Below are 25,602 nucleotides of genomic sequence, written 5' to 3'. Positions count from 1 at the left end.
GGAAGTTCTCCCCTGTATGGCTTCAGATGATGTCATGCCTGCTGTGGAACGCCCCTTCCCAGTCTGTGAATCTGACTGAGACTGAGCAGAAAATACAGAGCAATATCAAGGTAGAAAAATAAAAAAATTATAAAAATAAAGGCAGGGAGTGGTTTATCATGATGGGAGCAGTGAACTGGAGGATTATAAAATGTAACAAGATCATGAGAGGTACTCTTCTTAGATCACTCATAGTCTACCTTCAGAACCCCCAGCGATTTTGAGAACTGTCCCTGTCCCTGTCGCCTGTCTATCCTGTGGATAGTGTATATGATATGATCAACACTCCATTTAGACAGGCGATTCATGACACCAGTTATCAAATTTGCTAGGGGTCCTAGTGGTAGACTAGTGGTAGACCAGTGATCTTGAGAACTGGGGTCCCGAGTCGCTTGTCTAAATGGGGTGGCTATCATATACACTATACACAGAATAGGGGATACCGGTAAGTGTATGATGTAATCGCTGCTCCATTCTGACAGGTAATTTGGGATACCAGTTCTCAAGATCAATGGTGGTCTACTGCTAGGACCCCCAGCGACTTTAAGAACTGGGGTCCTGATTCGCCTGTCTAAGTGGACTGATGATCATATCATACACTTTTCCCATATCCTGTAGATAGTGTATATGACAAGCGACTTGGGGCCCCAGTTCTCAGGATGGTTGGGGGTCCTAGTGGCAGACTAGGGGATCCTAATAACTGGTTTCCCAAGTCTCCCATCTGAATTGAAGTGGCGATCATATATGCACATTGCCGCTCTATTTACTGTCCATTGGATAGCCAGGGCTTAGCTATAATCTCATTTTAGGCTACGTGTCTATGACAAGTATGTTACTACCTGTTTTTATTCACTATATACCGGTACATTGTAAGGTTTTACTGTCTTGTTCCCCCTAGGTGCTGATGTATGAGGTGGGCTACCTTGTAGCATTAGCCATCGGGGTGTTATTCATTATAGTGATGACGCTGGTTGGCTTATTCTTTGCCTGCTGTCGCTGCTGCGGAAATTGTGGGGGAAAAATGTATCAGAAACAGACAAAGAACATGAACTGCAAGAGGAGATTCGAGTACTTATTCCTTCTTATCATCACCCTAGTTATTCTGTGAGTATTGGGCCAGTCCTGTATACTTGGTTTTACACCTACATACATTGGCTAATTCCCGTTAGGACGCTTACTGAACAATAAAGAGTAATGGTTCCTATGGTGAATTATCCTCTTCTGCATCTCCAGAATCAGGAAGATCCTTTTACATTAGGGAATCTTTAGCGGGTATAACTGGACCTATTTAAAGGGGTACTCCGGTGGGGAAAAAATGTTTTCAAATCAACTGGTGCCAGAAAGTTAAACACATTTGTAAATTACTTTCATTTAAAAATCTTAATGCTTCCAGTACTTAACAGCTGTTGTATACAGAGGAAGTTGTGTAGTTCTTTTCTGTCTGACCACAATGCTCTCTGCTCACACCTCTGGTCTTGTCAGGAACTGTCCAGAGCAGGTGAGGTATTTTATGGGGATATGCTTCTAATCTGGAAATTCCTGGCATGGACAGAGGTGTCAGCAGAGAGCAGTGGGGTCAGACAGAAAAGTACAACTCAACTTCCTCTGGAGCATACAACAGCTGATAAATACTGGAAGGATTAAAAAAATTTAAATCGAAGTAATTTGCAAATTTGTTTAGTTTTCTGGCACCAGTTGATTTGAAAACATTTGTTTTCCACTTGTTCCCCTTTACTAGCTATCTCAGCCAAATGGAAGCTGAAAGAGATCACATGACATCCTTACACACATTACTTTCAAAATACTGCTGGTTGCCCTTAGAAACAGACAGCAGACATTTCCCGCCACCTTGTCAGACATGACCTAACAGCTCTAAAGATGCCCATACAACTTGCTTCGCATACAGGCACGCTAGGTCTGCCTGGGCATGCATATGTGTTCATTAAGGCAGTGTGCTGCCTGCCAGACACATCTCTAGCGGACTAAAAAACAAATTTAGAGAAAAGTTGCTTTTTTTAATTCATAGTAAAAAAACATTTTCATCATTTGGTTTTTCCTAAAATTGTTGGTAAATAAATCTTAGCTACAAAAAAAAATAAAAAAAAATAAAAATGTATTACTACATGCAGACATGTCTAAACTATTAAAATTGTGATATTTTTCCTGCATGGTGAACATCACAAACGAAAAAAAAAATACCCATTACATTCCAGAAAACAAGGAATAAAAAACGTTTTTCATTAAAAAGGCTCAAATACCCACAAATGACGCAAATAAAAATAACAGATCAATGCGCAAAAGACAAACCTTTACACAGCTACACAGAAGAGAAAAAGTTAAAAGTTATGTTAAATTTTAGTAGTAGAAGAAGATAACAAAAACTATATAAATAGGGTATCGCTGTTATCGAATAAAGATAACAAGTCATTTGTACTGTACAGTGACCTCGGCAAAAAATAATTGCCCCACAAATATGTTTTCTTTTTTTCACCCTACAAATACTTTTTTATTTTAATATTTCCTGGTTATGCAGTACACTATATTAAAAAATAGTGTGGCAATAAAAAAATAAAAAAATACAAGAATTAGGCCCCCGTACAACCTGACACTGTTGATGGCAAAATAAAAAATAAAATAAAAAAACATTATGGATCTTAGAAAGTAAGGAGGAAGAAAACAGGCGGAAATGGGAAAATCCATGTAACAGGAAGGGGTTAACTATAAAAAAATAAATTAAAAAAAACATCACTGTTTCCACTTCAGAAACAAGATGATTGATGGCAGACAAATACCACATGGTCCTTAGAATATTTACCTTTTTTTTGCCTTAGGAATTCTATATGTTTATATAATGTACTTTATGTTGATTTTTTCAGGAATTTATTTTGTCTTTTTTTTTTGTATCTTTCTCAGGGCTGGGGACATTTGTGCTTTTTACAGCAATAGCAAAATAAACAAAGATGTCAAAAACAGTTTCACATCCTTCAATAATACGGCCAACAACCTGAAGACCTATGTCAATTCAGTGCCCAAGGTACCGTACCCAGTGCCAAGTAGGGTAGCCACCTGGCCGGTAATTGACTGGCACAGCCGGTATTTTGGCCACCCTGCTGGTATTTTTATGTTAAAAATACAGACATTGCAATGGCCGGTATTTATCCAACCAATCCTCCAACTCCTGTAATGTTGCACCATGTACTATACCAGTGTTTTCCAACCAGAGCACCTCCAGCTGTTGCAAAACTACAACTCCCAGCATGCCCGGACAGCCGTTGGCTGTCCGGGCATGCTGGGAGTTGTAGTTTTGCAACAGCTGGAGGCACCCCTGGTTGGGCAACAATGACCTATACTATATACTAATATATAGTCCAACATGCTGGGAGTTGTAGTTTTACAAGAGCTGGAGGCACCCCTGGTTGGGAAACACTGACCTATACTATATACTACTATAAAGTCCAACATGCAGGGAGTTGTAATTTTGCAACAGCTGGAGGCACCCCTGGTTGGAAAACACTGACCTATACTATATACTACGATATGGTCCAACATGCTGGGAGTTGTAGTTTTACAACAGCTGGAGGCACCCCTGGTTGGGAAACACTGACCTATACTATATACTACTATAAAGTCCAACATGCTGGGAGTTGTAGCTTTGCAACAGCTGGAGACACCCCTGGTTGGGAAACACTGACCTATACTATATACTACTATATAGTCCAACATGCTGGGAGTTGTAGTTTTACAACAGCTGGAGGCACCCCTGGTTGGGAAATGCTGACCTATACTATATACTACTATATAGTCCAACATGCTGGGAGTTGTAGTTTTACAACAGCTGGAGGCACTCCTGGTTGGGAAACACTGACCTATACTATATACTACTATATCGTCCAACACGCAGGGAGTTTTAGCTTTGCAACAGCTGGAGGCACCCCTGGTTGGGAAACACTGACCTATACTATATACTACTATAAAGTCCAACATGCAGGGAGTTGTAATTTTGCAACAGCTGGAGGCACCCCTGGTTGGGAAACACTGACCTATACTATATACTACGATATGGTCCAACATGCTGGGAGTTGTAGTTTTACAACAGCTGGAGGCACTCCTGGTTGGGAAACACTGACCTATACTATATACTACTATAAAGTCCAACATGCTGGGAGTTGTAGCTTTGCAACAGCTGGAGACACCCCTGGTTGGGAAACACTGACCTATACTATATACTACTATATAGTCCAACATGCTGGGAGTTGTAGTTTTACAACAGCTGGAGGCACTCCTGGTTGGGAAATGCTGACCTATACTATATACTACTATATAGTCCAACATGCTGGGAGTTGGACTTTTCTTTTGGGGCAGCTGCTGAGCCACAGGCTATATCAGGGCATGATGGGAGTTGTAGTTAGTAACTAACTGCAACTCCTGAATTTAATTTAAAAAAATAAGCTATCAAAAAATGATACTGTTAAAAACTACAGATCGCAAAAAATCAGCCCTCATACAGTCCCGTAGAAGGAGAAATAAAAAAAGTTATAGGGGTCAGAATAGGACAAAATTCCCCCCGCATATGTGTATCTTGGGATATTGCACATATATAATTAATTATGCAAATTAGCACGGACGGTATTTTTTTTTTGCACGAAAGGTGGCAACCCGAGTTCCAAGCTAATGTACCAGATGGAGCAAACACTACAACTCTAAGCATACCCTGCCCGCTAGCTAAGTAGGTAGCATTTGCATAGGCCGGCAGTAAATCACACCACTTGTCTGGAGAACATCCTTTATTGAACTGAACCATCTGCTGAGTCAATGGAAGGATTACACAGCTCCCAGAGAACAAGGGTTTTATGGCTGGAAACAAGCAGAATGGTGAAAGAAGCTGTAAAGATTCATGGGGGATTCAAAACAAAAGGCAATGACCTGATACTACAGCAACAAAGCAATCAGATATGTATAAGAGAATACCGACATGTAGATACATCTTAGTGGGTACGTATACCTGCACGCCACTGGTGGACTGACACATATTGGAGCAGCACTCCGGTGGAAAACTTTTTTTATTTTATTTTTATTTTTTTTATTAACTGGTGCCAGAAAGTTAAACAGATTTGTAAATTACTTCTATTAAAAAATCTTAATCCTTCCAGTACTTATTAGCTGCTGAATACTACAGAGGAAATTATTTTCTTTTTGGAGCACAGTGCTGACATCACGAGCACAGTGCTCTCTACTGACACCTCCTGTCCATTTTAGGAACTGTCCAGAGCAGCATATGTTGGATTTTCTCCTACTCTGGACAGTTCTTAAAATGGACAGAGATGTCAGCAGAGAGCACTGTGCTCGTGATGTCAGCAGAGAGCTCTATGTTCCAAAAAGAAAAGAATTTCCTCTGTAGTATTCAGCAGCAAATAAGTACTGGAAGGATTAAGATAGATTTTTTAATAGAAGTAATTTACAAATCTGTTTAACTTTCTGGCACCAGTTGATTTAACAAAAAACTAAAGTTTTCCACCGGAGTACCCCTTTAATGTAGCTTCCTGTCTATTCCTCAAATGTATGTGTATATGTATTTTTTTATCTGCAGAACTTAAAGGGATACTCCACCCCTATACATCTTATCCCCTATCCAAAGGATAGGGGATAAGATGATGTCTGATCGCGGGGGTCCCGTGGGGGTGGGGCGGGTGAGGATTCCGCAAGCGGAAGTGTGAATGGGAGTGCGGAATCCCATAGAAGTCTACGGGCTTTAATTTTAGGCGGAATTCTGCAAGCTGAAATTCTGCCGTGTGAGCCTTAGTTCTCCCTGTCTGTGACCTCAATATGGTGGTCTATGATTGCACCCAGGGGTGTCACTAGAGGGGAGCTAATAGGGCTGAAGCCCTGGGTCTGACACCCATAGCCCTGGGTCAGACTGGCTGGTTCACCACCTAACAAGTCCATACAGCCTAACAAATCCAGAATCCCGCTGCTGGTGCCCTCTCGGCTGCTGGTAGCAGATGTGCCATGTGCAGGCACGTCTGCTAGAAGTCACAGGCTGTGGTGACTGAGGGTGTGGTTAGTGGCATGGCTGGGGCTATAGGCTCTAGCCCCAGATCTTTCGAAGACCAAACAACGCCCCTAATTGCCCCTATATCACAAAAAGGTAGGGAGACAGTCTCTCACTTTGGGGACAATTCTCATAGGCTCTGCCCCTTTGTAATTTGTTTTGTGAGACAATTCTGTGAAAAAATGGGATTTTAGGGAGGTAAGTCAACTCTACCGTAGTAGGAACTTACCAAACCTCATATCTCAGAGCATCTTGAACCTGGCCAGGGCAGTTACCCTGTACAGTAAAGATAAAGTAAAGCGATCAAGCTAAATACAAAGCAACAAGAGCGACAAGATATAAAGAAGTAAACAGAAATATATAAAACAACAAAATACACTTAGCTGTGAAGTAACCTTTGGGATAAAACACACGGGCTGTCAGCCACACATGCTGATTGGCTCCCGCTGCCCATGTGTTTTCACCCTTAGATTTTCATCCACAGTGCGAGCAGTGCACATGTTACTATAAAGAATGTGGTGTCGTGTTCATCTGTACCAGGCACCACAATTGGGAAAGTGTTATAAAAGAAACCGAGGTAAAAGTAAATAAGATCATATCTTAAATCAGGATAACTGGAGGTTGTACTTGAGTAATTCATAGACCAGAATATACAAAGTCAGATTCCTGAATACATTCTATTATACTTTTGTTTTTCAGGACATCGACATTATTATTAATTCAAGCAGTGTTCCCATTAACTTGGCCAACAGCAGCATTACTGGTAAGTCCAGGTATAGCCCCATATAGGTCTGTGATTTGTAAACCACATGCGGACAACGTGTGTGTGTGTGTGTGTGTATGTGTATATATATATATATATATATATATATATATATATATAAAATCTTATATATATCTTATATTTATTTTAGGGTTTTCAGAAAAGCATTACAATTGTATATTCTCTAATAACTGCACATATATATATATATATATATATATATATATATATATGCAGAGAAAACCTCTGCAGCACTCCAAGATGAAATCAAAGGTGATTTTATTTTCCCATAGTGATACAACGTTTCACCGATCTCACACCGGCTTTTTCAAGCATCATGCTTGAAAAAGCCGGTGTGAGACCGGTGAAACGTTGTATCACTAAAGGAGAATACAATCACCTTTGATTTCATCTTGGAGTGCTGCAGAGGTTTTCTCTGAATATACCTGGCTGACAGACCGTGACCTGGGCTGTGCCGTCGGCTCCCAAATATACCTCTGCAACATCAGGGTAGTGCTGCTTGAAAGATTCTTGGAGTATGTATATATATATATATATATATATATATATATATATATATATATGGGTATGCATGGAAGGCCTTAAAGGGGTACTCCGCTGCTCAGAACAAAATCTTCTAAAGGCAATTGTCTATGCTGTGAAGATACGAGATGTGCAGCACCTGAAACTACAGATACTGGAAGCCTGTGCTAGAATTTCTCCTGCGGTGTATATAGTAGTGTATAGCAGTGTATACGGATACTGGAAGCCTGTGCTAGAATTTCTCCTGCGGTGTATATAGTAGTATATAGCAGTGTATACGGATACTGGAAGCCTGTGCTAGAATTTCTCCTGCGGTGTATATAGTAGTATATAGCAGTATATACGGATACTGGAAGCCTGTGCTAGCATTTCTCCTGCGGTGTATATAGTAGTATATAGCAGTATATAGAGAAGAGGGTTGCATTGACAATCCAACACAATGGGCAGCACATTGAACACATTTTATAAGTGGTCAGAAACTTGTAAATAACTCATGAATAATAAAGTTACATTAAAACCAAGCACATCATTGTTTTTCTTGTGAAATTCCCAATAAGTTTGATGTGTCACATGACCCTCTTCCTATAAAAAATAAAAGTTGGATTCAAAATGGCCAACTTCAAAATGGCCACCATGGTCACCGCCCATCTTAAAAGTTTCCCCCCTCACATATACTAATGTGCCACAAACAGGAAGTTATTATCGCCAACCATTCCCATTTTATTAAGGTGTATCCATAGAAATGGCCCACCCTGTAGATCTAAGAAGCCCAAACACTTCTATTGAGAACCTAAGAAGTCATGACCCCGAGTAGAAAATTACCTTTTTTTAAAGTTATAAATTGACTCTTTTTTTCCCTTTTTTTTTATTGTGTGTTTTATAGGAATCGGCCCAGTTCTTGGAGGGATGATTAAAAGAAGTATTGAGCAACGGGCAAATATAACACTAAATACTATTCAAACAACGATGGATGGTAAGGATCCATGTGTTTACTTCATATATATACTGTATATAAATGTGTTTTTGTCAATCAAATTGCAAGACTTTGCGATTCTCAGGATTGTGACTTTATCAGAGCTTAGTCATCTCTAGAACTGTTCTAAACTTACTAAAGTTGTCCAAACGCTTTAGATAGCTTTCGTCTGAATACTCATTTGAAAGGGAACTATTTCTCCCGATTCGGTCACATACATGCACGATATGGGGAGCAGGGAAAATGTTGCCCTCAGGGTAGAGGCTTCGCTCCTGTGGGAACAAGGGATCAGGCATGTTGGGATCATCGAGGGAAGGTCGGGAACTCTATACATATTCAACAGTTAACTGGTCCTGCGGAAATGGGTCGATTTGGCAAACTTTTATATGTAAAGAATTACATTTAAGAAAAATTAAAGTAGACATGGATATGTGGATCAAAAATTCAGCAACTGCCCTTAAAGGGGTACTCCGGTGAAAAACTATTTTTTCAAATCAACTGGTGCCAGAAAGTTATACAGATTTGTAAATTACTTATATTAAAAAAACTTAATCCTTACAGTACTTATCAGCTGCTTTATACTACAGAAGAAGTTTAGTTTTTCCTTTCTGTCTGACCACAGTGATCTCTGCTGACACCTCCGCCCATGTCAGGAACTGTCCAGAGTAGGAACAAATCCCCATAGCAAATCTCTCCTGCTCTAGAAAGTTCCTGACATGGACAGAGGTGTCAGCAGAGAGCACTGTGGTCAGATAGAAAAGAACAACTTAACTTCCTCTGTAGTATACAGCAGCTGATAAGTACTAGAAGGATTAAGATTTTTTAACAGAAGTAATTTACAAAACTGTATAACTTTCTAGCACCAGTTGATTTGAAAAAAATTTTCCCCACTAGAGTACCCCTTTAAGCTTGACCAAAACTGATGTCACTTAAGATGGCCAAACATTTTTAACAGCTGTCATCCTCATGTTCACTAGACAGCTCTGATGGCAGGTCATCCTTTGGAGAAAAAAAGGGCCGGGCAATTGATATCCAACATGCTTGCCCTATCTCTCCCCTGACAGATAATATGAGAGATGGAAGGCCCCATACACTTTAGAAAGGTTGCGGTGTTGCCGGATAGGGTTGGTTCAATCTACTTTTGACTACAGTGAATGGGAACTTTAAAGGGGTACTCCATTTGGAACATTTAGTCAGGCCATGATGTCAGGGCATGCCCCTTAAATGGGTACTCTGCTTCTCGGCGGCGTCGAGAGCTTGTGATGTCATAGCCCCACCCCCTCATGACGTCACGCCCCGCCCCCTCAATACAAGTCCATAGACTTGCATTGAGGGGGTGGGGCGTGATGTCATGAGGGGCGGGGCTATGAAGTCACTAGCTCCCGATGCCAGCTCCAGCGTTCGGAACAGTTTGCTCCAAACGCTGAGCAGCGGAGTACCCCTTTAATGCAAGTCTATGGGAGGGGGTGTGGCGGCCCCTCCCATAGACTTGCACTGAGGGGGAGTGGCCTGATGGCACAAGGGGGCATGACTGACCCCCGCAGCGCACACACAGCGTTCCAAACTAAATGTTCCGAACCCTGGCCAGTTATCTATAAATATTTGTGATTTCTTATTTATTAAATATTATTTTTGTTACTTCCTTACTGCTCTTGGGAAGGGTAATTTGTAAACAGTGATGTAAAGTGTATGAAACAATAATAGTCAACAATTAAAGGGGTATTCCAGGCAAAAACTTTTTTTTATATATATCAACTGGCTCCAGAAAGTTAAACAGATTTGTAAATTACTTCTATTAAAAAATCTTAATCCTTTCAGTACTTATGAGCTTCTGAAGTTAAGGTTGTTATTTTCTGTCTAAGTGCTCTCTGATGACACGTGTCTCAGGAAACGCCCAGTTTAGAAGAGGTTTGCTATGGGGATTTGCTTCTAAACTGGGCGTTTCCCAGTTTGTGCTGTAGTGCTGTAGTGCTCTAAACTTATCCCCTATCTGAAGGATAGGGGATAAGTTATAGATTGCAGGGGGTCTGAGCGTGGCAATGTACAGGAAAGGGGGCCGGCGTGCCCGCTGCCGCGTCATGCAGGGACAGAACGCCCCCTTTCCTGTACATTGCCGCGGCCCCATACAGGAGATCGTGGGGGGCCCCAGTGCTCGGACCCCCCGTGATCTATAACTTATCCCTATCCCCTATCTGTAAGCACTACAGATCTCCTTTAAATTAGGGGACAAATGACTGCATGCTCAGCCGCTACCATAGACACAGTAGGTCTTATATAATAGCTGTATACACACAATGGTAGACGATTTGGAATAATAAAGTCTATTTGCAAAGTTGATTAATTATTCATTCAGATGCATTGGAGAAATGGAAAAAATGGTAATGCAGGTAGACAGACCCTTTAATCTGACTAATTATATTTTCAAAGGCTGCTGCAATCTTTGTTCCTTGGTATTGACTCAGTGATTCATAATATTCAGCTACTGTAAATTAGTCCTTGAACAAACATTCTTATCAGAGAAATTGGCCCAGACCTATCAATCTGTCTGAAATCGAAACTCTCTGCTTTTGCCCAGAACAACCAATCACAGCTCAGCTCTTATATCTTAACCAGCTCTGGTAAAATGATAGATGAGCTGTGATTGGTTGTTGTGGGAAAAACCAGACCATTTTGGTTTCAGATAAATCTGGGCCATTGTGTGTCATAGTGTATATAGTTACAGATCATAAATTTGATCTTCGGTTATTTGCGCAACAAAGAATTTATACTGAAAGTACATTAAGGTTAACATTGCTTCACATTAACCAAATCAACTGAGCTGAACCAGTCATGTAAGAACGTCCTGTGCACTCCTTAACCCACTAACACTAACAACAGCTTATGCATCGACAAGATAAATGTTGGCCAAACCTATCAATGTAGGTAGGTAAAGACAACTATCTAAAGTGTATGGTGGCTTCCTGACTCTCTGCTGTCGGCAGATACAGGAGGATATCAACAGGCGCAGGCCTTGCTCAAAGGAGTCTGGCAAGGGCTTATTTCTCCCGTTCTATTGAAAAAACAAAAACATGCATACTTGGCTAAGTGCATGAGCATGGTGGAGTTGGTGTTATAGCTGTAGGACAAACACACATTCTGGGGTCAGTTGTTGTGTATTTTAGGCTTATTTTGTTTCAAAATTTTAGTACTTTATGGCATTTGCAGCAACCCCATTGCAGCTCCTAAAATGATAAACCAAATTGCCCAAGGGCAATGTGAAGTTTTGACACATAAAAGGGGTGCTCTGGGGAAAATAAGAAAAATTAAAAAAAAATGTCCCAAATCCACCCCAATACCTGTTCAGTTATCCTTGTGATTTTGCCAGCTCCTGTGGCCCCTATTGTTTCCTGAATATTCTTTTTCCTTGCTTGCACCTCAGACGACAATTCCCAGCATTCAGTGTAATGGCTACCAGCCAATTGCTTTTACTATCTGTGTGCATGCTTTGTTGTTGTTAACGCACAGTGAGCAGTGCACACTGTACAAGTCTTTTCTTTCAAACTATCCTTCCCCACAGCAATAAATCATGATATGCTCTGAATGGCAGCAGTAAGGGATTAGATCTACAGCAGGAAAAGAGCAGCATTATGTGCTGAGTTGTGACTGAGAATCTTCACAGGAGACACTAGGCTTCTCTGCCGGTAAGATCCTCACACAGGGAGGGGAGGGGGAGAGGATATGTGGCTGTGAAGCCAGACCCCTAGACAAGATAGAAATTACGTGGTGTTTGTCTTCCAGAGGGGTTGGGGCTGTTCTTATTGAGGGCTTTGCACAAAGAAAAGGTGTATCTGATAATGACGTCTTTCTCTCACTCCCTGCATGTAAGTGACAGCTGAAAGAGAGAAACTGCTCTATACGGCTAATAAATGATATTTAGACAAATAAATGGGTTGGTGAGATGGAAATGATGGGCTTTGGGTTTAGTTCCCTGGAGTACCCCTTTAACCACTTATTTATTTTTAACAACTGTATAAGGGATGACATTTGATTGTGGGAAAAAGGTTATTCAACCAACGATAGGAAGAATTCTCTACAGTAAGAGTGGATAGGATGTGCAGTGGCCTAAATTCAAATCATATGTCTAATGAATGGTAGTGAACATTATAATTTAAAGGATTACTCCGCTGCCCTGCTTCCGGAGCTCCACTCCCCGGCATCCGGAAGTTTATTGTTCCAAACACTGTGTGCGGGCTTCCGTGTTCAGGGCCGCCCCTCGTGACGTCACGCCTGCCCCCTTGTGACGTCACGCCCGCCCCCTCAATGAAAGTCTATGGGAAGGGGGCGGGCGTGACGTCACAAGGGGCGGCCCTGAACACGGAAGCCCGCACACAGCGTTCGGAACAATAAACTTCCAGACACTGGGGAGCGGAGCTCCGGCACCAGGGCAGCGGAGTACCCCTTTAATAAGAGATTAGTATAGCGTTCATTTGCTCTAGAAAACGTATCTAGATATGGGTGAAACAATGGCATTTTCCCATTTTACCCAATCTAGGAAAACCCTGGATTGAAAAACTGACATCTGCATTCTGTGGTTGCTTTTTAAAAAATTATAATTAAAAACTTTAATTTAGAAATTATGGTATATGATGTTACTAACGCATTATATGGCATTGATATTTGGCCACTATATACTTGGTTATCAATGAGTTATTGTTTTGTACACTGTGCTACTATTTTGCCAGAGTTAATTTCACTTTACTGAGACATAATAAGTACAATTACCCAAAAGGTCCCCCAACCCCCCCCCCCACTTCATCAGGTCTTTGAACGATTCAGCTTTATGAACATTAGTTGCTATGTGTAGAACACAGATGTGAGCGGGAAGCACTATGCCTGATGCAAAAAAGAGCATACTCTATTAAAGGGGTATTCCGCTGCTCAGCGTTTGGAACAAAATGTTCTGAATGCTTAGAGCCGGCGTCGGGAGCTCGTGACATCATAGCCCCGCCCCTCATGACATCATGCTCCGCCCCCTCAATGCAAGTCTATGGGAGGGGGCGTGACGGCTGTATAGACTTGCATTGAGGGGGCGGGGTGTTACATCATGAGAAGCCTAGGGTAGAAGTCTGGTTGAGAAAACAAATCATTTTGGTCAATGTAAGCTTGCCACACACATACATTTTGTAGGAACTTACTGATGTAAATGAGATAGGCCAACTATATAATGTGTATGGAGGCCTCCCAGTTGCTCCCTGTAGATGTTTGGGGAAGAAGATGCCGGTCATGTTGGTTTTCCAACACGGCACGATGCTTAGAAATACTGCTGCCATCGTGGTCGCCTGGCCTTGGCCTGTTTCACTCTTCCATTAAAATAAGCATGCACAGTAACCCCATAGCGGTGCCTAAAATGTCATCATATGACAGTAAAGGGTTAAATCTTGCTTCTGTGATCAGGAAATGCATTGGAAAAAACATATGCAGTCATGTGTATAGAGGTGTAATCATTCGTGGAACTGAATCAGGTCTGAGTGGAATGTCTCACGCTTTGTAGGGCTGGTCAGACGAGAGAACGCTCCATCTCTTTATATAACAGCAAACCTGTTTGTTTAAGATAATCGCTTTATCAGTGCGAATGGGGTTTATGTTTCACCTGTGATGTGACTATTGCTACTGTAACATGTTACAGACTGTGCTATTGTCATTTTACCAAAAGGGATGGTAACGGGCAACCAAGGTCCCATAAAAGAATCCTATGTAACCCTTTCTTTCCAATATATAGAGAACGGTGGGGTTCTATAGAAAATATAGCTTTAGTCTTTATGGTGTTCTACTAGTATCACTGCGCTCATAACCACTCGGAGCAGGAGGGCTTGGTGCTTTGTTTTTTTTTTACTTTCCCATCTTCTTGTTTGGTAACATTGCACTTGTAGAGATCTACAGGTTGTCACCAAACCTTAGAATGGGGACTAGATCGACTTGACATGGCCCCATCTCTCTAGGGGCCCCATAGCGGTCACACAGGTTTCCTATGCACATTTTTATTCCCTGACTTGGTTGGGAAGGGGTGTTTGGAGCAGGTTCAGTAGCCAAACTCCCTCCATACACGGCGGGTTCCGGCTGCTATCTGCAACTGACACCTGCCGCTAATAACCAAAATAACATCCGTGCTATCAGTGCTGTCATGTGATCATTAAAACCAGTGGTCTCCAACCTGCGGACCTCCAGATGTTGCAAAACTACAATTCCCAGCATGCCCGGACAGCCAACGGCTGTCCGGGCATGTTGGGAGTTGTAGTTTTGCAACATCTGGAGGTCCGCAGGTTGAAGACCACTGTTCTAAACCAATGTTTCCCAAACCTCGGTGCCTCCAGCTGTTACAAAGATACAATTCCCAGCCAAAGGCTGTCCGGGCATGCTGGGAGTTGTAGTTTTGCAAAAGCTAAAGGCACCCTGGTTGGGAAACACTGTTCTAAATGCTATTATTAATAGCAATCAAGACATGTGCCCGTCCTGCCAAACTTCTAATCTAATCCGCACCCCACGCAATGCAGTTGTGGGGTTCCAAACAGTCACTATGGTAGATTGTACCAGTAACTATTTGCATGTTATGTTTATTAGACAGTATGAAAATGTACTAACATATTTTTTTTACAGTAAAGTTCAGCCTTATGCCCTCAGCTGCACAGGTTACTCAAATGACTTCTCAGCCCATATATCAGTAGTTCCGCATTCAAAGTGCCCCTACTGCCCAAAATACCCCAGTACGACAACATAAGGTCTCATAGGAGCGTAGACAATAAATACAGTCCTAAGAGTCCCCAGATTACCAAACTGAACTTCTTTAGCCAATCGAGCACTTTGACTGCAGAACAACTTTTCGAAGAATAAACTGTTACTGTAAATTTGCCTAACTCTAGTTACAAATATTTTATAAATTTAACCCCTTTACGACTTCCACTTGGAGCCAAACTCACTCCATACACGGCGGGTTCCGGCTGCTAACTGCAGCTGACACCTGTCGCTAATGACCAAAATAACATCCAGTGCTGGTCATTTAAGGGTTATTCAGGGGAAAAAAATGTATATATCAACTGGCTCCAGAAAGTTTAACAGATTTGTAAATTACTTCTATTAACAAATCTTAATCCTTTCAGTACTTATGAGCTGATGAAGTTGAGTTGTTCTTTGCTGGGAGTTATAGTTTTGCAACAATGTTGCAACCACCACTAGTTAGAAAACACTGGTGTATTATATGAAATTGTTATTTTTATTTTTTTTACTGTTATGGATTAAACAACACTTCTTCCTCCTCTTTCTTTTCTTATAGATTTAAATTCCACCGCCATAGCCTTGAGAGCTGTGAATGATTCCTTTAACACCCTGCTAGCCACCCAGCAGCAGCTCGTCCAGAACCTCACCACCATTAGAAATCAGATTAACCAGACGCTGTCTTCATGCAGCACGTGTAGTCCCGCTCCTTCAGTCAGTGACCTGACCATGGATGCCAACTTCAACAATGTAAGTGACATTTCGCCATATCCTAACATCCTAACTTTTGGACCTTATTTACTTCCCTATCAAATAAGGCACAATGGGCTATGAATAAAATCCTCAAAACATCCTCTCAGAATCATATACAGGTAATATGGTAAGAACAGCACAAACGACCCTGTACTATTGCAAGAATTCCAACACAGGTTATTTAAAGCATAACTGTCATTATATTGCAGTAGAAGCTGTGCTGTGTGTATATATAAGGAGCAGCACTATTTCTGCCCATTATATAACTTGTATATGGTATTTTCAGTAGCTTTCTGCTCTTCAGGCTTCATCTATAATTTGCAGTTCTCCTAGAGCTTGTGGGCAGAGCTCCCTCATCCCCTCTATAGACTTGTATTTCTTGTCTTGAGCTCCATCCTTCCCTCTCCATAAACTTGCATTACTTGTCTTGAGCTCCCTCCTCCCCTCCATAGACTTGTATTGCTTGTCTTGAGCTCCCTTCTCCATCCTCCATAGACTTGTATTACTTGTCTTGAGCTCCCTCCATCCCCTCCATAGACTTGTATTGCTTGTCTTGAGCTCCCTCCTCCATAGACTTGTCTTGAGCTCCCTTCTCCCTCCTCCATAGACTTGTACTGTATTACTTGTCTTGAGCTCCCTTCATAGACTTGTATTGCTTGTCTTGAGCTCCCTCCTCCATAGACTTGTCTTGAGCTCCCTTCTCCCTCCTCCATAGGCTTGTACTGTATTACTTGTCTTGAGCTCCCTCCTCCATAGACTTGTATTGCTTGTCTTGAGCTCCCTTCTCCATCCTACATAGACTTGTATTACTTGTCTTGAGCTTCCTCCATCCCCTCCATAGACTTGTATTGCTTGTCTTGAGCTCCCTCCTCCATAGACTTGTCTTGAGCTCCCTTCTCCCTCCTCCATAGACTTGTACTGTATTACTTGTCTTGAGCTCCCTCCTCCCCCTTCATAGACTTGTATTGCTTGTCTTGAGCTCCCTCCTCCATAGACTTGTCTTGAGCTCCCTTCTCCCTCCTCCATAGACTTGTACTGTGTTACTTGTCTTGAGCTCCCTTCATAGACTTGTATTGCTTGTCTTGAGCTCCCTCCTCCATAGACTTGTCTTGAGCTCCCTTCTCCCTCCTCCATAGACTTGTACTGTGTTACTTGTCTTGAGCTCCCTCCTCCATAGACTTGTATTGCAGACACAGGACAAAGCTGAGCACATTTTCAGAGAAAAAGATTTGAGCAGCAGTAGGGAAAAAGTTTGATAACAGGAAAAACATTTGTTTTCCACAGGAGTACCCGTTTAAGTAATGTTCTTTTTTTGACCACTAGCTTGACTAAAATGTGTGACTATTGTATTCCAGAAAGGTGGCGAACATGCTTTAATAAATTTCACCTCTGTGTCACCCTAGTTATTTCTAACTCTTATGAACTGTATTTTTACAGTTTCCAGACTTTACAAACCAGCTGAAAACCATTGACGATTTTTTGAACTCAGGAGTTGGAGACAGTATCCAGAAGGTAAGTCTTATGTTGTGTAAATCTGTGGGATCTTCAGCTTTACTGTAAAAATAAAAAAAATAAAAAACTTTCTACATACATATACATATATACAGTCCTTTTGTATTAAGATCACACCTGACTTTGTCTGCAGGGCAACTTATTACAATAGGACTACTCCCCCTGCTCCTTTGTCTGCAATAGAGCAACGCTAAGGCTATATTTACATGATCGGAAAATATGCGGAATGTCCACACAGAAAATAGGTGCAGACATTCCGCACATTTGACTAACCAGCGGGCGCTAGGACTGCTCGGAAATGCGCCATCTCACACACGGCAATGCATTGCATGCATGGCGTTTTTTCATTTGTGTGGAAATTGCACCTTGGCATTTTTTTTGGGTACCCAAAATTTGTTGGGTACCAAAAAATAAAAAATAAAAAGGATAGGGGATAAGATGTCTGATCACAGGGGTCCTGCCCGCTGGGGACCCCATGATCTTCGTTTAGAGCGTCGGGTGCAGTGCTGGAGGCTCGTGACGTCACGGCTACGCCCCCTCAATGCAAGTCTATAGGATGGGGGCGTGACGGATGTCACGCCCCCTCCCATAGACTTGCATTGAGGGGGCGTGGCCGTGACATCACGAGCGGGCGTGACCCTGACTTCACGAGCCTCTGCCCCACATCACCAGTCATCCGAACTTCGCTCGGTGTATCGGATGTCTGGGGTGCCACAGCCGAGATCGCGGGGGTCCCCGGCGATCAGACATCTATAAGATGACTAGGGGCGGAGAACCCCTTTAAGTGCCTACATTAGACACTCCTGTCTAAAATACACACACCCTGCCTTAACGTTCCGCTAGATAACTAGCTTTCTCAAAAGGACACCCGGTGTCAGGTAGTGTGATGAGACACTTTCAGCACTGGACTACCCCTTTAACTTGACTTCTAATTAGACCTGACTTGACTATGTACAGAACTTGACTAGGTGTAGAGACTGTAGCTTTTGGGGTACTTTAGATGCTGGTCACTTGTCCTGAGATCTCTGGTTGCTGCTTCAGCAAAGACTTTGGTGATACAACTAACAGCACTTAGCTCAAAGAGAGTAATGGTACAAGAGCTGCTTACAGCAAGAGAGCTGGCAGCCAAGAAAGCGAATCGCAAATGGCCTGCCCTTTATATAGTGGGGGGCTGGACTATAGCCCATTGGTCAAGCTGAGGGTCATAGGTTAAAGCTGGTGCTCTCTGGGAGTCCATGTGACAACAAATCAGGTGACTTAACATAACATGTGACCAACTTACAGGTCCTTGAGACCTCCCATAGGTCCTCGAGACTATCTAGACATAGGATCCTGTCTAAGCATTAAAGGAACATACACACATTTATTAAATCAACAGGAAAACAAAGGGAGACCCTGCAGGGGAGCCCCCAGGTCACTGAGGGACTCAATCTGAGAGGGCCTACAGGTAGTACAGGACCATGCACCTGTACTGGGACATCACACATATATGAGTAAAATGTCAATAGGGTGTGTTTGCTACAATTTGTCCTGACCGGTCCAAGAATATACTAGGCCATAGCAACTCAATGAAGCAGCCACCACTATGGATGCATTCTAGTGTAGACCCAGGTCTGGTGGGGAACTGGCACACAGGACAGTAGGAGGTTTTTGTTTTTTCTTTATTTCTTTTTACACATTTAATTTTCCCAGCTGTCCAGTGTAATATATAAGGTATGTGATGGATATTTTGTACATTTGGGATATTAATTTCTATTAATTTGACTCCAGGCTCGTCAGACTCTTAATGACATTCCTCAGACTGTGTCCAACCAGACCAAGACTTCTGTACAACGTAAGCGCCAACCTCTATCCTCATAGATCTGTAAATGAGAACATTGTTTCAAACAGCAAAATTAAAGGAGTTGTCAAGTGGGATAAAAAAAAAGGAGGAGGGTGGCAGACTTGGTGAAAAATAAGAATACAGTACTTACCTCACCATTTCCTGACATTGCTGATCAGCCAATCACTGGTTGCAGCGTTGACCCTCCTCAGCCCGGATTGGCTAAGCAGCAATTTTCTCATGGTGGTGTTGTTTAATTTTATTATAATTATTATTATTTATTTTTTATAAAGCCCTTAGTTCCAGTGCACTGTACATATGATAAGAAATTAAAATGGAAGTGGAAAAGAAGACCGCACAGGACCAAATCACTGTGCAGGTGACCGTCCGGATGGCCAGTCCAGAATATCCAAAACAAATCCAGGTCACAGCATTGAGCAAAAGACTCCAGTTTAAAGGGGTACTCCACTGGAAAACCTTTTTTTTTTTTTTTTTTTTTTTTTTTAAATCAATTGGTTCCAGAAAGATAAACAGATTTGTAAATGACTTCTATTAAAAAAAAATCCTCAAAGTACTTATCAGCTGCTGTTATGATCCAGAGGAAGTTCTTTTCTTTTAGAATTTCCTTTTTCTGACCACAGTGCTCTCTGCTGACACCTCTGTCAATTTTAGGAACTGTGCAGAGTACAAGCAAATCCCCATAGAAAACCTATCCTGCTCTGGACAGTTCCTAAAATGGACAGGGGTGTCAGCAGAGAGCAATGTGGTCAGGCAGAAAGGAAATTAAAAAAGAAAAGAACTTCCTTTGGATCATAACTGCAGCTGATAAGTACTGGAAGGATTAAGATTTTTTAATAGAAGTAATTTACAAATCTGTTTAACTTTCTGGCACCAGTTGATTAAAAAAAAATGTTTTCCACTGGAGTACCCCTTTAAGTGCAAAAAGCTGTTGAATTTATTGGCTCCCAATCCGCTTAGCTCAACAGCTTTTTGGGAGTTGTAGTTTTGCAACAGCTGGAGACACACAATTTGAAAAACACTAGGTTAGAGATCTGTTTTACTGATATAGAGCTCAAAGTCGTCTTCTCCTTCTTACACAGCCTGTGAGTTAATGAGATTTTCCAGGACTTTATTTATGACCTGTTCTTAGTATAGGCCATTGATATCTAAACTTGGGGGGAGGTTGGTAGGGGTTTAAAGTGGCCACAGCCCCTACACACAAGTATTGCAGCCCCTTCAAGTCAGCAGATTGGACCCCAACCAATCACATGCTCCTCACTGAGAGAGCAGTGTTCCCAAAGATCGCAAGGGGTCCCAGCGGTCATATCCCCGGGATCAGCCACTTATCTACTATCCTGTGGCTGGAGTTCTCCTTTAAAGTGGTATTCCAGCAAAAAAATATTCTTATATATTGATTGGCTCCAGAAAGTTAAACAGATTTGTAAATTACTTCTATAAAAAAATCTTAATCCTTCCAATAATTATCAGCTGCTGAAGTTGAGTTGTTCTTTTCTGTCTGACAACAGTGCTCTCTGCCGACATCTCTGCTTGTCTCGGGAACTGCACAGAGTAGAAGAGGTTTGCTATGGGGATTTGCTTCTACTCTGGACAGTTCCCGAGACAGGTGTCATCAGAGAGCACTTAGACAGAAAAGAACAACTCAACTTCAGCAGCTGATAAGTACTGAAAGGATTAAGTTTTTTTAATAGAAGTAATTTACAAATTTGTTTAACTTTCTGGAGCCAGTGGATATATAAAAATGTATTTTCCTGGATAACCCCTTTAACACTCAATGATATCAGGAGAAGCACTGGAGATACGTGTGCAGTAGGGCGCCCCTAGTGCCAACTGCAAGAAACTTTTGCAGAAGATTTGTCTTCTGTGCCGTACAATCCAGGAAAGCGGACACGTATGGCCTAACACTCATATGAAGTCACGAAAGTTAGCTGTGACCCCCTTAAAGTTCTCAGCACCCCTCCTGCCTGAAATGGGTGATACTAGACAACAATGGCCTGCAATCATAGAATCCCCAATGGTATGACTGAGATTGTGGGAGAGATGGGTGATCCCTAACATTATCACATTCTATTCTGCAGAGGTACAAAATCAACTGATGAATATAAAACAGAAAATTCAGGATGCCCGAAATAGCTTCTCTGTCGTGGATGAACTGGATAAAGTGAATTCTTATTTAGATATGGGAACCGGCAATGCAACCCTGTATGAGCCGGACTTGGTGCGATACGAATATTACAGGTAAGATTTGGATCCTTTATTTAGCGTATTTCTTAACAGTCCCCATTATTGGTGGACAGTCCTGTCAATCCGGCCATGAAAGGGGTGGGGTGTATGGAAATTTCTTAGCTAATTCTGGTCATTTGAGTGGGTGTTCTCATGTGGAATAGGGCACAACCATAGTTTGTTAGAATACATCAAACTCATGGCTTGCCTCACGAATAACTTTAAAGGGGTTATCCAGGAAAAACATTTTTTTTATAGATCAACTGGCTCCAGAAAGTTAAACAGATTTCTAAATGACTTCTATTAAAAAATCTTAATCCTTTTAGTACTTATCAGCTGCTGAAGTTGAGTTGTTCTTTTCTGTCTAAGTGCTCTCTGATGACACGTGTCTCGAGAACTGTCCAGAGTAGAAGCAAATCCCCATAGCAAACATCTTCTACTCTGTGCAGTTCCCGAGACAAGCCGGGATGTCAGCAGAGAGCTCTGTTGCCAGACAGAAAAGAACAACTCAACTTCAGCAGCTGATAATTAATGGAAGGATTCTGATTTTTTTAATAGAAGTTATTTATAAATCTGCAATAAAAGGAATGTCCAGCGAAGGGAAATTGTGCCAAAAAGAGAGAGTTCTTCTTTATTGAATTAAAAGCCAGCATACAGGAACACACACGTACATTGTACGACTAAGGGTGCACTACGACACCTGAAACGCGTCACATTGTCCATGTGTGTTCCTGGCTTTTTATTCATTAAAGAAGAACTCTCTCTTTTTGGCACAATATCCCTTCGCTGGACATTCCTTTTTATTGCTGTTCTGCTCTGTGTGCCTGCCATAGCACAGTCCGGGCGAAGAAGCGACTGCACGATGAGCTGGTTTTCGTGTCTACTATACCTGTTATTTGCAAATCTGTTTAACTTTCTGGAGCCAGTTGAGATTAAAAAAAAAAAAAAAAAAAAAAAGTTTTTTTTCTGGAATACCCCTTTAAGGATGGTCATCCACTCTTTTTTTCCCTTGTGTGGGACTCTCATAGTCTTGAAAAACAATCTCTGCCCATACACATTGCACATCCAGGACATAACCTGTCATCTGACATAACTCATGGGCAAAAGTTCAGCTCACTCCTCTCCAGGATTTACCCCAAAAAATATTTTCCTCCTTTATCATCTGCATCCTGTGTAATCAGGATACACAGAGAGGCTGTCTAACATATAAAGCAGTTTCCCAACCAGGGTGCCTCCAGCTGTTGCAAAACTACAACTCCCAGCATGCTGGGAGTTGTAGTTTTTCAACAGCTGGAGGCACCCTGTTTGGGAAAAGGCGCTATAAAGAATAGGACAAATGGTGGAATGGTACTGGATCCAGGCTTAAAGGGATATTCCAGGAAAAAAATATATATAATTTTTTATATCAACTGGCTCCAGAAAGTTAAACTGATTTGTAAATTGCTTCTATTAAAAGCAAAAAGCAGCTGCTGAAGTTGAGTTGTTGTTTTCTGTCTGGCAACAGTGTTCTCTGCTGACATCTCTGCTTGTCTCGGGAACTGCACAGAGCAGAAGAGGTTTGCTATGGGGATTTGCTTCTAAACTGGGCGGTTCCTGAGACAGGTGTCATCAGAGAGCACTTAGACAGAAAAGAACAACTCAACTTCCGCAGCTCATAAGTACTGAAAGGATTAAGATTTTGTAAGAGAAATAATTTACAAATCTGTTTAACTTTCTGGAGCCAGTTGATATATAAAAGTTTTTTTCCTGGATAACCCCTTTAAAGGGGTACTCTGGTGGAAAACTTTTTTTTTTAAATCAACTGGGGCCAGAAAGTTAAACAGATTTGTAAATTACTTCTATTAAAAAATCTTTACCCTTCTTGTACTTTTTAACCGCTGTATGCTACATAGAAAATTCTTTGCTTTTTGAATTTCTTTTTTGTCTTGTCCACAGCGCTCTCTGCTGACACCTGATGCACATATCAGGAACTGTCCAGAGCAGGACATTATCCCCATTGCAAACCTATGCTGCTCTGGACAGTTCCTGATATGGGCATCAGGTGTCAGCAGAGAGCACTGCGGACAAGACAAAAAAGAAATTCAAAAAGCAAAGAATTTTCTATGTAGCATACAGCGGTTAATAAGTACTGGAAGGGAAAAGATTTTTTAATAGAAGTAATTTACAAATCTGTTTAACTTTCTGGCCCCAGTTGATTTAAAAAAAAAGTCTTCCACGGAGTACCCACCTTTAAGCCTGGATCCAGTACTATTCCACCATTTTTCCTATTCTTTATAGCACCGTTTCCCAACCAGGGTGCCTCCAGCTGTTGCAAAACTACAATGCAATTGCACCCAGTTGATATGGACATGTATTTTAGCAACACTCTCATAATTTACTTGGGAATATATGGAGTATGGGATGGCATGGAACGTAACCCATACGTAACAAATTCCTCTGTGTCCTGTTTGTTGCAGGTGGATAGTTGGGATCTGTCTCTCCTGCATCATTCTGCTGATAGTTGTGTGTAACCTGTTTGGTTTGCTGCTCGGGCCGTGTGGCCATAAAGCTCATGCGGATCCCACTGAGCGCAACTGTGCTTCGAATTCAGCAGGAGACTTCTTAATGGCGTAAGTAAACATGGAACGCTGAGACTCTCGCTATCCAGTTCTATGTCTTTTGCCACCCTGGGAAAGACATGCAGCAGAACACCCTCCCAGGCAGCAGAACCCATAGGCCAGTAGCATCATGATCCGAGAGCAGTGGTCTTCCACCTGCGGACCTCCAGATGTTTCAAAACTACAACTCCCAGCATGCCCGGACAGCCGTTGGCTGTCCGGGCATGCTGGGAGTTGTAGTTTTGCAACATCTGGAGGTCCACAGGTTGGAGACCACTGCCCTAGAGTAACCTCCCCCAGTGTCATGACTACTATATGACGGACGGACCGGATCAGGTGACAGTTTCGGAACATTCCGAAATGTTCTGCACTCTTTTTTTTCACCAGTTTTCCACCAGTTTTCACCAGTCTTCCCCCTGAAAGCTGCATCTCTAATCTTCATCTGTCCCCAAGCTACTGGGTGTAGATTAGCTGCCGTGATGTCTCCCATACACGGCACATAGGAAGGGAAATTGCTTCTCTGTGGTGGGAGATTTATAAAAACCTGTCCAGAGGGTAAAGTTGCTGAGTTGCCCATAGCAACCAATCAGATGGCTTCTTTCATTTTGCAGAGGCATTGTTAAAAATGAAAGAAGCCATCTGATTGGTTGCTATGGGCAACGCAGTAACTTTTCCTCTGGACAGGTTTTCATAAATCTCCCCCCTATATCTCTATGGCATACCATCAGAAACAGCCTAAAAGACATTATAGAGCAGTAGTGAGAAGTGTAAGCTGTGTATCTGGCACTGGGTCTTTACATTATAGAGCAGTAGTGCAGTAGAGCAGTAGTGAGAAGTGTAAGCTGTGAATCTGGCACTGGGTCTTGGGTCTTTACAGCCGCTCCCTTCTTGTAGCCCTATTTTCTCCATTGACTTATGTGAGCTGCACCAGTAAACTAATCCCTCAATCAGCTGATCATCCATCTCTAAAGACAGATTTTACGATTTTACTAGTTAATTCAGAATAATTAATGTGATTTTTTTTTCATCACTGTACGCACTATTGTGGAAAGGGTCACTAGAACGTTATCTGCAGGCGTTTTCTTACAGCCCCCAAAGCCTCTCCAGCAAAGCTTCTATTACTTTGAATTGAGGTTATATAAGAGAAGATTTAGACATTATCTGATTGCCCTGGTCAATCATAGGGATCAGCTATCCACGGCCATGTGATTTGATGTTGACCCTCTGACCCTTTCTACAATAGACTTAAAGGGTTACTCCAGTGGAATATTTTTTTTAATTTTTTTTTTCAAATTAACTGGTGTTAGAAAGACTTAGTCCTTCCAGTAAAAAATCTTAGTCCTTCCAGTACTTATCAGCTGCTGTATGCTCCACAGGAAGTTGAGTAGTTCTTTTCAGTCTGACCACTGTGCTCTCTACTGACACCTCTGTCCGTGTCAGGAACTGTCTGGAGCAGGAGAGGTTTGCTATGGGGATTTGTTCCTACTCTGGACAGTTCTTGACACGGAGCACAGAGAGCACTGTGGTCAGACAGAAAAGAACTACACAACTTCCTCTGTAGCA

The 25,602-nt window shown here is 41.9% G+C and overlaps 1 protein-coding gene across 3 annotated transcripts in view; it reads left to right on the top strand.

The window, feature by feature from the left end:
* LOC130281998 (prominin-1-like) overlaps positions 1 to 25,602 on the top strand; it is a 128,942-nt gene that overhangs the window by 61,020 nt on the left and 42,320 nt on the right. For all 3 annotated transcript variants that reach the window (XM_056529808.1, XM_056529812.1, XM_056529811.1), the window contains 9 exons: positions 938 to 1,143; positions 2,953 to 3,073; positions 6,788 to 6,851; positions 8,278 to 8,367; positions 15,674 to 15,864; positions 17,305 to 17,379; positions 19,150 to 19,213; positions 21,298 to 21,457; positions 23,899 to 24,051. In XM_056529808.1, coding sequence (XP_056385783.1) covers positions 938 to 1,143; positions 2,953 to 3,073; positions 6,788 to 6,851; positions 8,278 to 8,367; positions 15,674 to 15,864; positions 17,305 to 17,379; positions 19,150 to 19,213; positions 21,298 to 21,457; positions 23,899 to 24,051 — 1,124 coding nt within the window. The remainder of the gene's footprint in view (positions 1 to 937; positions 1,144 to 2,952; positions 3,074 to 6,787; positions 6,852 to 8,277; positions 8,368 to 15,673; positions 15,865 to 17,304; positions 17,380 to 19,149; positions 19,214 to 21,297; positions 21,458 to 23,898; positions 24,052 to 25,602) is intronic.

Source organism: Hyla sarda, chromosome 7 (genome assembly GCF_029499605.1).
Source record: "Hyla sarda isolate aHylSar1 chromosome 7, aHylSar1.hap1, whole genome shotgun sequence".
Taxonomy (NCBI): domain Eukaryota; kingdom Metazoa; phylum Chordata; class Amphibia; order Anura; family Hylidae; genus Hyla; species Hyla sarda.
Note: the sequence above shows the minus strand (reverse complement) of the source record. Positions and strands in the feature narration are given on the sequence as shown.